Below are 14,008 nucleotides of genomic sequence, written 5' to 3'. Positions count from 1 at the left end.
TATAAATAAAATAACAAATATTTTATTTTTTTAGATTTTAAGTAATTTCTACACCCAAATGTAGGGCCCAAGTCTAAGAGTTGCATGCTCCTCTGAGCCAGCCAGGTGCCCATAAATTGTTAATTAAAACTATATCTGAGAAAGAAGAAAAAAAAACAAGGAACAGATGGAGCAAAGAGGAAATAAGTAAACAATAAACTCAAATCCAATCAATAATTATGTCAAATGTAAAAAGACTACAACATCTAATTAAAGAACAAAGAATGTCACAATGGACTAAAAAAATAAAGTCCAATTACATGCTGATTACAAGAAACACTCACCTTAAAATAAGGACATAGAATAGTTGAAAATCAAAATAGAAAAAAAAAGATGTTACAGAAGACAAGTATTTTGCATGATCCAAGCAAAACCAAAAGAAAAGTGGTATAACCATCCTAATCAAAGTAGACTTCAAAGGAATAAATATCACTAGAGATGAAAAGGGATATTTCTCGTTTTTTTTTTTTTTTTTTTTTTTTTTTTATGCAGGCTCCACATCCAGCATGGAGCTCAACATGGGGCTTGAACTCATGACCCTGAGATCCAGACCTGGGCTGAGATCAAGAGCCCAATGCTTAACCAATTGAGCCACCTAGGTGCCCAAAAAGGGACATTTCATAACAACAGTGTCAATCCAGGAATATATAAAAACTGTGTATCTGTATGCGTCTAACTAATAATAATACAGCCTCAAAATGCATAAAACAAAAAGTGAATAAAAAATAGGACAAATAGACAAACACATAATTATCATTATAGCTTTGAATACATCTTTCTTAGATTGAGTAGGGAGGAAAGAAAAGATGTTCAAGAATGTCTTAAGAATTCATTGTTTTAAGATATGGATTACCTATTCCTAAAAACCTGACCTAACTGCTTTTGGCACCCCAAGCAAACTTGGGATGACACTTTCTTAGTAAGTGAAATCTAGTTGAGGGTCAAGGACATCAACATCAGAAAACAACACATAATATGGAACAGTTGCTGCTTGACATACTCATCAATACTTGGAATTACCTGAGTTTTTAATTATAGTCATTTTAGTGAGTAGCAAGTGGTATGAAACTGTTTTTTTTTTAATTAAAGATTTATTGATTGATTTGATAATAATCATACATGGGTGACTAGGAGGTGGGGCGGAAGGAGAGAATCTTCAAATGGACTCCCCACCAAGCCAGCAGCCCAAGCAGGGATCCATCTCAAGACCCATGAGATCATGACCTGAGCCAAAACCAAGAGGTGAGGCAAGACACCTGAGCCACCCAGGCGCCCCTGAAATTGTGGTTTTAATTTGCATTTCTCTGATGACTAATGATTCTATATACCTTTCCACCTGCTTATTAGCCATTCACTGATACTTTTTTTTGGTGAAGGATCTGTTTAAATCTTAAGGCCAAACCTTTGTTAGATATATGTATTCTGGATATTTTCTCCCCGAGTGTGGCATGTCTTCTCATTTTTTTTTTTAATGATATTTCTTGATGAGTTAAGTCTTTAATTCTGACACAACTAACCTTTTTTTTTCTTTTATACTGTGTTCTAAAATCTTTCTTTAAAAAACTTTGCCTACCCCTAGGCTGCAGAAATAATCTCTTGTATTTTCTTCTAGACAATTTAAAAGTTTCACTTTGACATTTAAATCCATGCTCTACCTTGGGGCTCTTGGGTGGCTTGGTCTAGTAAGCATCTGACTCTTCATTTCAGCTCAGGTCATAATCTCAGGGTCGTGGGATCAAGCCCTAAGTCGGGCTCCCTGCTCATTGGGAAGTTTGCTTGGGGTGCCAAAAGCAGTTAGGTCAGACTTTTAGGAATAGGTAATCCATATCTTTAAAATAATGAATTCTTAAGACATTCCTGAACATCTTTTCTTTCCTCCCTAGTCAAATTATAATCTAGTTGAAAAAGTATTAAATAAAAAGATAAACATTTTTTAGGTTTAAATAATAGTTCAATAGAAGATACATCTCTATCTTCTAAGATAATACAATCTTTAGGAATTTGAGGGAGAAATTACTTCAGGCTAATGCACCCAGAAAAAGTTTTACATATTATAAAGGCAGAGCTGAGCTCTACATCAAAGACAAAAGAAAAGGAAATTTACTGCCAAGGGCTGGCGCGAGAGAGTAAAGGCCAGAGGGCACAGCATGAATTTGGAGAGGGAGCAATCAGGTCCAGCTGTAACAACATGGTTAAGGGCACAGATCCTGAGGCCAGACTGCCTGGCTTCTCATCTTGGCTCTGCTACTTAATGGTTTTGTGACTTTGTTCAAGTTACATAATCTCTTTATGCTCGTTTCCTTTAAAAATAGGGACAAAACCATGGAACAAACTTTCCACTGTGACTTGTATGAGTTAAGTGAGCTAATTGTGTGAAACTCAGAACAGGGCCCAGCAGAAAGAAAATGCTCCAAAACTGATTTAAAAGGAGAGTCAAAGGGATCCCTGGGTGGCGCAGCGGTTTAGCGCCTGCCTTTGGCCCAGGGCGCAATCCTGGAGACCCAGGATCGAATCCCACGTCGGGCTCCCGGTGCATGGAGCCTGCTTCTCCCTCTGTCTGTCTATGTCTCTGCCTCTCTCTCTCTCTGTGTGTGTGACTATCATAAATAAATAAAAATTTAAAAAAAATAAAATAAAAAAATAAAAGGAGAGTCAAATAAATATATAAATAAACATCTGCCAAGCCAGTCAGATAACCTCAAGGAGTGAAGCAGGTGGGTTGGTCTAGAAATACATTGTTCGCTGTTAAATACATACAAACAAACAGTTTTATTTCAAAACAGAGTGTTCTCTTCCACTTTTCTTCACTTTTCCACTCATTCTAGCTTCCCATTTCCTACTTCTAACACAGACAAGCTCTAGTTCACATTCAAGTGACTGTGTCCTCGCAAAACACGAGAGTGTGAGCACAGTAATACCTGATAGCTGATGCTCAGCCCAGGCGTGGTGGGATGTGCAGAGAACTTGAGAACACAGGCCTCATCTACATAAGGCCCCAGACTGTCCCCAGGACCAGGGCCAAGGGATCCAATGGCCCAATGTTGTCAGATTTCCCATTTTCTTTGTTTTTAAAGATTTTACTTATTTATTCATGAGAGAGAGAGAGAAAGCAGGCTCCATGCAGGGAGCCTGACATGGGACTCAATCCAGGGTCTCCAGGATCAGGCCCTGGGTGGAAGGTGGCGCTAAACCGCTGAGCCACCCAGGCTGCTCAAGATTTCCCATTTTCAAAAGAAGCTGAAGATTGAGATTTTTAGGTGGAAGCTGATTTTTACATCCAGGCAATTTTTTTAAATGCTACCACATAGACCACCACTGGCCGAGCCAAAACAGAACATGCCTGCCTGCTATGTTTGACTCATGTGCTGCCAGGCTGCCATTTTTTTATTTAAGGCATGGTGGTTAGAATAGTAAATCTGAACTAGATCAAATTAAGAGTTTGGAATTAACATTACAGGGCGGAGTTTATCAACCTTCTTTTTTTCTTTTTTCTTTTTTTTTTTTTTTAAGATTTTATTTATTTATTCACGAGAGACAGACAGAGAGAGAGGCAGAGACACAGGCAGAGGGAGAAGCAGGCTCCATGCAGGGAGCCCGATGTGGGACTTGATCCCGGGACTCCAGGATCACGCCCTGGGCTGAAGGCAGGCACTAAACTGCTGAGCCACCTAGGGATCCCAACCTTTTTTTCTTAAAATTAACTTTACCCCTGACTTAGGGCTCGAATTCACAAGCCTAAGATGAAGAGTCACATATTCCACAGACTGAGCCAGCCGGGTGCCCCAAATCAACCTTCAATCTCTATCCCCCAGTACTACTTTCTAGTGCTTTGTTTTCAGCAGAGATCAAAGTTTTTGTTTTTTTTTCTTTCATCAAGGGGTATTACCTGTGGTTTATGCATATTTTTAAGTGTATTAAATACGCTTCTTCATCTCTTCTCCCATCTCCCCAGAGATATTAATGAATACCTCCATGGTTGGTATATCATTATTTGGCCAGCCTCTTTCTATTAGTCTCTACCTGTAGCCCCTCCCTCCTACTCTACCCGTAGCCCCTCCCTCCTTACTCTACCCCTTCCCTACACACACACATAATCACAATAGAGCCAATGGGTATCAATGGAAGCCTTTAACAATAACACTGATGGTTTTTCTTCCCTAAAATCATTGTAAAGAATTTTGATACAAGAGAAAGGCTTAAAAACAAATATTGACTGCAATTCAATATTATAGAGATAAACTATTCTTAACATTTAACTGCATAATATGCTTTGAACAAAAAAATAATGTTATTGGGGACATCTGGGTGGCTCAGTCAGTTAATGTCTGCCTCTGGCTGGTTCAGGTCAAGATCCTGGGGTCCTGAGGATTAGCCCCAAGTTGGGATCCCTACTCAGTGGGGAGTCTGTTTCTCCCTCTCCCTCTGCCCTAATGCTTATGCTCCTAATGCTTATACTCTCTCAAATAAATAAAATTTTTAGAAAAAAGAAAGAGAAAAAGAAAGAAAATAATGTGATTGAAATGACGTTTAGGAGAATCTGTACCGTTACCCAGAATAGATTAAAATATGTTTATAACAGAGGCCTATGAAAAGAAATTTTTCATTTTATATTTGCTAAAATACCATTACTCTTAAGTGCATCAATAGTAAAAATGCTTAAGCTTAAAACAAGAAACTGTGAATATTCTCAAAATTCTAGAAGTACTTGAAACCACTGGATCGAGAGGTGGGGGCAAGATGGCAGAGGAGTAGGGGTCCTCAACTCACCTGGCCCCACCAACTTACCTATATTACTTTCAAGCCATCCTGAAAACCTACGAATTCGACCTGAGATTTAAAGACAGAACAGCTGGAATGCTACAGAGAGAAGGGCTTTTGCTTCTAAGGAGGTAGGAAGGTGGAAAAAAATAAATAAAAAAGAACCAAGTGGGGGAGGGACCCCGCGAAGAGCCAGGCTAAGACCAGGCGGTAAAAGCCCCCAGGACAGGAAAGCCCAGCCCCGGAGAAGCAGGAACTTTAAAAAATCCACACCAGATTCTTCCCAAACTGAAAGGTGCTTAGCAGGGAAATCAAGCAGAATCGCAGGAGGGGCAGTGGAGCCTCCAGTTTCCCAGAGTCACTAATACAGGAAGCGCACCTGGGGGGAGAGAGTGGCACAGACTGTGGGCCAAGCTTGGTAAAAGGCTGGAGCGCAGCCCGGCGGGGCCTTGGGGAGAAGCCAGTCGGTCAGTCGAGGGCTCCAGACTGAGGGGTCTGCACCCTGCTGCCTTCAGGAGCTGCACCCCGGGAGTGCGATTCCAGTAGCACAGGCCCTGGATCCAGGGCGCCAAGAAGACACAGCCCAGGATCCTGCGCTCCCCCTGGGACAGACAGACATGGGAGGGCACAGGACAGCAAGGACTCTTCCACTGCTGGGTGCCCCCAAGCTGTGCAAATCAGTGCACCCCCACCACCCAGGGGCATCCAAACCAGTGCGGACTGGGAGACTACAGTAGTTACTGTGGAAGCTGACTCCAGAGCTGGAGAGCTTGCCGCTGCCAGTGGTGTTGTTCCTCCTTGTGTCACCTTGTGCCTGGAAGAGGCGGGGCTGCCAAGGGACAGAGGCCTCACTGGGTCAACAGCTCCCACTGAGTCTGGCACCTGGCAGGAGGCGGGGCAGCTCTCCTAGGTGCACACACATGAGAATCAGTACAGCAGGCCCCTCTCTCTGAAGACCAGCTGGAAGCACAGGGGAAGAGCAAGTTCTTGACCAAGCAGCGTTGGAAAGCTCCAGGGGAAGTCAAGGGATTTATAATATATAGAACTAGAGGGTACCCCTCTTATTTTTTTTTCCTTCTTTTTTCCAATACAACTTGTTTTTATATCAGACTGTAAATATCCAATTTTTTTTCTCTTTTCCCACCTTAACTACAATATTTTACCACCTCTTCATTTTTAAGATTCTTCCTTTTTGACTCTTATATTTCTACAATTACAGGTCCTAGATATATTTTCCACTTCTAGAATCCGTTCAAACATACTCAACTTAGTTTTGGGAAATATACAAAAAATGTTTTTTTGGTTTTGTGTTTTCTCTTTTCTCTGCTTCATTTTGTTCTACAATGGTGGAAGTAAAAACCTTCTAAAACATGACGAGCATGCACCCACAACCAAGTGGTATACCGTGCTGGTTCAGTCTGTGAGATTCCTCATTCCCATTCTGCCCCCCTCTTTTATCTCATTTATGTTTTGGTGGTCAATGTTAGGGCCTTCTACCAGTATTTCTGGTTTATATAAATTTGGGACTGAGCATCTTCTAACACAGAACTTAATATACTTAGAAAAAAGAGGATCACCCTCTAGAACCCCTCAGGTAGACTACATTCTCCCTCCACTACAACTTCATCACCACCACCATCTCCCAGTTCCCCTCCTTTTTTTTCTTCTCTCTTTTTTTTTTTCTATTCTTCTTTGGGATTTTTTGCCTTTTATTTTTTCACTGTTTTGTTTTAAAATTTGTTTTTCACTTTAGTGGTCCTTTTATTTCATTCTGATCTTTCTTTTCAATTTGTAGAATCATATAGGGTGAAATTTACTTAGGTCATGGTTGATATTCTTGACACAGCCCACTCATATAGCCACTCTGCACTGAGCAAAATGACTAGAAAAAACTCACCACAAAAGAATCAGAAACACTAATCTCTGCCACAGAGTTAGAGAATTTGGATTACATATCAATGTCAGAAAGCCAATTCAGAAGCACAATTATAAAGCTACTGGTGGCTCTGGAAAAAAGCATAAAGGATTCAAGAGACTTCATGATTACAGAATTAAGTACTAATCACGCCGAAATTAAAAACCAGTTAAATGAGATGCAATCCAAACTGGAGGTTCTAATGACAAGGGTTAATGAGGTAGAAGAAACGGTGAGTGACATAGAAGACAAAGTGATGGCAAGGAAGGAAGCTGAGGAAAAAAGAGAAAAACAATTAAAAGACCATGAAGATAGGTTGAGGGAAATAAATGACAGCCTCAGAAGAAAAAAATCTACATATAATTGGGGTTCCAGAGGGCGCCAAGAGGAACAGAGGGCCAGAAAACATACTTAAACAAATCATAGCTGAGAACTTCCCTAACTTGGGGAGAGAAACAGGCATTCAGGTCTAGGAGATAGAAATGTCCCCCCTGCCAAATAAATAAAAACCATTCAACACCTCGATATTTAATAGTGAAAATTGAAAATTCCAAAGATAAAGAGAAAATCCTTAAAGCAGCAAGATGCAAGAGATCCCTAACTTATATGGGGAGAAATATTAGATTAACAGCAGACCTCTCCACAGAGAGCTGGCAGACCAGAAAGGGCTGGCAGGATATATTCAGGGTCCTAAATGAGAAGAACATGCAGCCAAGAATACTATATCCAGCAAGGTTCTTATTCAGAATAGAAGGAGAGATAAAGAGCTTCCAAGATAGGCAAAAACTCTAAGAATATGTGACCACCAAACCAGCTCTGCAAGAAATATTAAGGGGGACCCTGTAAACGAAAGAGGAAGCCCAGGGAAATAGTCCACAAAAACAGCGACTAAAGAGGTATTACAATGATACTAAATTCATATCTTTCAATAGTAACTCTGAACACGAATGGGCTAAATGATCCCATCAAAAGACACAGGGTTTCAGACTGGATAAAAAAGCAAGACTCATCTATTTGCTGTCTACAAGAGACTCATTTTAGGTCTTAGGACACCTCCAGCCTGAAAATGAAAGGGTGGTGTTCCATTTACCATTCAAATGGTCCTCAAAAGAAAGCTGGGGTAGCCATCCTCATATCAGATAAATTAAAGTTTATCCCAAAGACTGTAGCAAGAGATGAAGAGGGACACTATATCATCCTTGAAGGATCTATCCAACAAGAGGACCTAACAATCATGAATATTTATGCCCCTAATGTAGGAGCTGCTAAGTATATCAATGAATTATTAACTAAAGAAAGAGATATTTAGATAACAATACACTAACAGTAGGAGACTTCCACACGGCACTTTCTGCAAATGACCAATTTTCTAAGCACAACATCTCCAAAGAAACAAGAGCTTTAAATGATACACTGGACCAGATGGATTTCACAAATACATACCGAACTTTGCATCCGAACGCAACTGAATACACATTCTTCTCAAGTGCACATGGAACTTACTCCAGAATAGACCACACACTGGGTCACAAATCAGGTCTCAACCGATACCAAAAGACTGGGATTGCCCCCAGCCTATTTTCAGACCATAATACTTTGAAACTTGAAAACAATCACAAGAAGAAATTTGGAAGTAACTCAAAGAGCAATTCAGCAATGTGACAGGATATAAAATCAATGCCCAGAAATCAGTGGCATTTCTATACACTAACAATGAGACTGAAGTTGGAGAAATTGGGCAGCCCAGGTGGCTCCACGGTTTAGTGCCACCTTCAGCCCAGGGCCTGATCCTGGACATCTGGGATCGAGTCCCTCGTCGGGCTCCCTGCATGGAGCCTGCTTCTCCCTCTGCCTGTGTCTCTGCCTCTCTCTCTCTCTCTCTCTCTCTCTCTCTCTCTCTCTCTGTGTCTCTCATGAACAAATAAATAAAAATCTTTAAAAAAAGGAGAAATTAAGGAATCAATCCCATTTATAATTGCACCCCAAAGTGTAAGATAGCTAGGAATAAACCTAACCAAAGAGGTAAAGGATCTATACCCTAAAAACTACAGAATATTTCTGGAAGAAATTGAGGAAGACACAAAGAGATGGAAAAATATTCCATGCTTATAGTTTGGAAGAATTAATGTTGTGAAAATGTCTATACTACCCAGGGCAATTTACATGTTCAATGCAATCCCTATCAAAATGCCATGGACTTTCCTCAGAGAGTTGGAACAAATCACCTTAAGATTTGTGTGGAATCAGAAAAGACCCCGAATAACCAGGGGAATATTGAAAAAGAAAACCAGAACGTATCATAATGCAGGATTTCAAGTTGTACTACAGGGCTGTGATTGTCAAGACAGTGTGGTACTGGCACAAAAAAAGACACATAGATCAATGGAACAGAATAGAGAACCCAGAAATGAGCCCTCAACTCTACAGTCAACTAATATTGGACAAAGCAGGAAAGACTATCCACTGGAAAAAGGACAGTCTCTTCAATATATGGTGCTGGGAAAATTGGACAGCCATGTGCAGAAGAATGAAACTGGACCATTCCCTTACACCATACAAAAGATAAACTCAAAATGGATCAAAGATCTAAATGTGAGACAAGAATCCATCAAAATCCTAGAGGAGAACACAGGCAACACCCTTTTTAAACTTGGCCACAGCAACTTCTTGCAATATATATCTATGAATGCGAGGGAAACAAAAGCAAAAATGAACTATTGGGACTTAAGATAAAAAGCTTCTGCACAGCAAAAGAAACAGTTAACAAAACTAAAAGACAACCTACAGAATGGGAGAAGACATTTGCAAATGACATATCAGATAAAGGGTTAGTATCCAAGATCTATAAAGAACTTATTTTTTTTTAAGATTTTATTTATTTATTCATGAGAGACACAGAGAGAAAGAGAGAGAGAGAGAGAGAGAGAGAGAGAGAGAGAGGCAGAGACACAGGCAGAGGGAGAAGCAGGCTCCATGCAGGGAGCCCCATGCGGGACTTGACCCCGGGTCTCCAGGATCAGGCCCTGGGCTGAAGGTGGCGCTAAACCTCTGAGCCACCCAGGCTGCCCCTATAAAGAACTTATTAAACTCAACAGCAAAGAAACAAACTATACAATCATGAAATGGGCAGAAGACATGAACAGAAATTTCACCAAAGAAGACATACACATGGCCAACAAGCACATGAGAAAATGCTCCGCATCCCTTGCCATCAGGGAAATACAAATCAAAACCACAAGGAGATCCCACCTCACACCAGTGAGAATGGTGAAAATTAACAAGACAGGAAACCACAAATGTTGGAGAGGATGTGGAGAAAGGGGAACCCTCTTGCACTGTTGGTGGGAATGTGAACTGGTACAGTCACTCTGGAAAACTGTGTGGAGATTCCTCCAAGAGTTAAAAATAGAGCTACCCTACAGCCCAGCAACTGCATTGCTGGGGATTTACCCCAAAGATACAGATGCAGTGAAAGACCAAAACACCTGCACCCCAATGTTTATAGCACAATGTCCACAATAGCCAAACTCTGGAAGGAGTCCAGAGGTGTCCATCAAAAGATGAATGGTTAAAGAAGATGTGGTATATGTATACCATGGAATATTACTCAGCCATAGAAATGATGAATACCCACCATTTGCTTCAACATGGATGGAACTGGAGGGTATAATGCTGAGTGAAGTAAGTCAAGCAGAGAAGGACAAACAATATATGGTTTCATTCATTCAGGGATTATAAAAAATAGTGAAAAGGATTATAGGGGAAAGGAGAGAAAATGAGTGGGAAATATCAGAGAGGGTAAACCATGAGAAACTCCTAACTTTGGGATACGAACAAGGGGTAATGGAAAGGGAGGTTTGCAGGGGGATGGGGTAACTGGTTGATGGGCATTGAGGGGGGCACTTGACGGGATGAGCACTTGGTGTTAAAGTATATGTTGGCAAATCAAACTCCAATAAAAACACACACACACACACACACACAAAAACCCACTGGATTGCCTCACCATTTTCATTTATTGTAAGTGTAAATATTTTAGATGGCCTTGAAAAAAAATCAGGTAAATTTAAGCCTCATTGCACAAAATCAGGCCATTTGTTTTATGGCTCATATTCAGGACACATTACAGAGTGATTTACACATTCATTTCCTTGATTTCTTATTAAAATGCATCGGTTAAAATCTCCAAGCAGGACGTTACTAATAAATACAGAACTCAGCAGTATTTTAAGTGGAATATATGGAAATTTTAGTAGTTTGATGCTTCTCCTCTAAGGCTAAAGCTATATTCCTGCTGACAGTGCATAACACATTTCTCTGAGATTAAATTAAATCAAACAAACTCCAATTGAGGGACATTCTACAAAACTGGCCCCTTTAAATATGCCAACATCCCAAAAGACAAAGAGAAGCTGAGGAATTGTTTCAAAGTAAAGAAAAGTAGAGACCAGACAACTAATCAGTTTTGAAGACGGAATTGTGAATTAGAGGGAGAGCATACTACAAACCAGTAACAAAGATTCTCTGCTCAACCAAACCTTAGTTGGACTCCTCTGAGCCTGATTCGGCCCCATCCTTGGGCATCACCGCCAAGAGCCCAACTTTAGCAAGAGTCCTGCTGAGTCGGTTTGACCAGAATCCCCCACTCTCGACATCTGATCCTCCTCAATATCCGACCCAATTCCTCACTGTCCAACCATCCCCCAGGGGACCTCTGATCAGCAAGAACCCTACAGTCCTTGGCCAGAACCCAGCCTCCCCCTGCTGCTTCATCGCTGATGCTTCCACTTGGATTTATTCAGCCCCACCCCAGCTCCTTGGCTATCTGGCTGACTTCTCCTTGCTGTATTTGGGATCCAGCCCAGTTCTATGCTGTGGTCCCTTCCCTCCTACTGCAATAGTCCCTGAGTAAAATCTGGTTGTGCTCTTCTAACTGCCGGCAGTCTTCAATACTACTATGCTATGAAGCACAACCAGCAAAATGTGAAGATGGACAGTATAAGAGTATTTTTATCAGTGCTGATATTTCTGAATTTGAGTTGCACAGCAGCTTTATATTATCAAGGTTGGCAAACTTTTTCTGTAGAAGGGCCAAATACTAAACATTTGAGGCAAAGAGGGCCACACACAGTTTCTGTCACATGTTCTGTTTTTGTTTTTTACAACCCCTTAAAAATGTAAAAACCAAAATAATAATAATCATAATAATCATAAAAATTTTAAAAATACAAATAAAAAAGTAAAACTATTCTTCGCTTAAGAGTGACATGAAGCAGGCTAAGGGCTAAATTTGGCCAAGGAGCCAGATCCCGGATATAACGAATATCCTTGCTCTCAGGAAATATGCAATAAAGCATATAAGAGTAAAGAGTCATGATGTCTGCAACTTACTCTCAAATGATTCAGCAATATTAATAATAATGATAATATATATAAGAACAATAAAATACATGGTGAAATGTTCACAATTGGTAAATCTAGGAGAAAGATGAAAGGACCTCATTATATTTCACTTGCAATTTCCCATTAAACTTGAATTTCATCAAAATAAAAGGTTACTATTTACCATAAAAAGGGCACAGATGTCCCTGGGGGTTGAAATCTGGACACATCAATGTGCAGACATGGGGCATGATTCTGGTGGCTCAAGCAGGAAAGAGGAGAACTCTCACAAAGCAAGAGGTGTTCTGTCACCAAGGTCATTTCAATACATACCCATGTGAAATATCAGAAAGGGAGGCAGAACATAGACTCCTAACTCTGAGAAACGAACTAGGGGTGGTGGAAGGGGAGGAGGGCGGGGGGTGGGGGTGAATGGGTGATGGGCACTGAGGGGGGCACTTGAGGGGATGAGCACTGGGTGTTTATTCTGTATGTTGGCAAATTGAACACCAATAAAAAATAAATTTATTATTAAAAAAAATACATACCCATGTGTCCAGAGGTATCTAGATTCTCCAGTCATCACCAGCAAACTCCGACGAGGCAACATAACTGGCACTGTGACACCATCTGGGTGCTTAAAATCCATGACAATCTTGAAAGAAAGATAAAAACAAAAAGATGAATCCAAAATGTCATGTACTCCAAGGACAAGAATTTTTAATTGATTCTGGCTATCTTTCTAGGTTACTAGAGATTAAAACATGACAATGCTTATAGAAGCATATGGCACAGTGGTCCTCAAACTTCAATGCACATAAAAATCAACTGAGTGGAGTGCTTAGGTGGCTTAGTCAGTTAAACGTCAGACTCTTGATTTCAGCTCAGGTCATGATCTCAGATTTGTGGGATCAAGCTCTGCATCAGGCTCTGCACTCAACACGGAGTCTGCTTGAGATTCTCTCTCTCTCTCTCCCCCCCTTCGGCCCCTCCTCCCACACACATTCTCTCTCTCTCTCTAAAATAAAAATTAAATCTTTTCTTTAAGGTTTTATTTATTTATTCATGAGAGACAGACAGAGAGAGAGAGAGAGAGAGAGAGAGAGAGGCAGAGACACAAGCAGAGGGAGAAGTAGCATGGAGCCTGCTTCTCCCTCTAGCGGCACTAAACCACTAAGCCAACTGGGCTGCCCTAAAATAATAGCTAAATCTTTTTTAAAAATCAAATGAGGGGATCCCTGGGTGGCTCAGCGGTTTGGCGCCTGCCTTTGGCCAGGGCGTGATCTTGGAGTCCCAGGATCGAGTTCCACGTCGGGCTCCCTGCATGGAGCCTGCTTCTCCCTCTGCCTGTGTCTCTGCCTCTCTCTCTCTCTCTCTCTGTGTTTATCATAAACAAACAAACAAACAAATAAATAAATCTTTAAAAAAAATCAAATGAATGATTGAAACACATACTTCATGCACACGTTCAAACTCAGCAGGTCTAGGATGAGGTTCAGGAGTCTGCATTTCTAATAATCTCCCCAGAAAATTATGATGCAGGTGGTCTGGATACCATACATACAATGCAAAACATTAGGAGAGTGGCCAAATGCTAGGACTTAGAGCTGAAACACACATAACCTGACTCTTCCATTTACTAGCCACATGACCCAGGACAAGCCACTTAACCCCTCTGTGCTCAGGGTCCTCAGCCCTTAGAGGCTGGTTACACGAATTAAATACATAATACACATAAATCACAGTATCTGGCATACAACAAATATAAAAAATAGTAGCTATAATTATTCATAGGATATTAAAAATTAATTAGTAACCCCCTAAACAATTATTAGATGCCTATTCTCATATGACCCAATTTGTTTTTAAAGTCACACAACGTTTTGGATATCAAAGGTTAATGTGTAAAAGATA

The 14,008-nt window shown here is 40.7% G+C and overlaps 1 protein-coding gene across 6 annotated transcripts in view; it reads right to left on the bottom strand.

Annotated features, from left to right (window-relative positions):
- Window positions 1–14,008, bottom strand: part of ALKBH8 (alkB homolog 8, tRNA methyltransferase) — a 91,987-nt gene that overhangs the window by 39,152 nt on the left and 38,827 nt on the right. For all 6 annotated transcript variants that reach the window (XR_005990242.1, XR_005990243.1, XM_041770952.1 and 3 more), the window contains exon 8: window positions 12,643–12,749. Coding sequence is in view for 4 of the 6 variants with exons in the window: in XM_041770952.1 (XP_041626886.1) it covers window positions 12,643–12,749 (107 nt within the window). In the remaining 2 variants the exon portion in view is untranslated. The remainder of the gene's footprint in view (window positions 1–12,642; window positions 12,750–14,008) is intronic.

This window comes from Vulpes lagopus, chromosome 10, assembly GCF_018345385.1.
Source record: "Vulpes lagopus strain Blue_001 chromosome 10, ASM1834538v1, whole genome shotgun sequence".
Taxonomy (NCBI): Eukaryota; Metazoa; Chordata; class Mammalia; order Carnivora; family Canidae; genus Vulpes; species Vulpes lagopus.
Note: the sequence above shows the minus strand (reverse complement) of the source record. Positions and strands in the feature narration are given on the sequence as shown.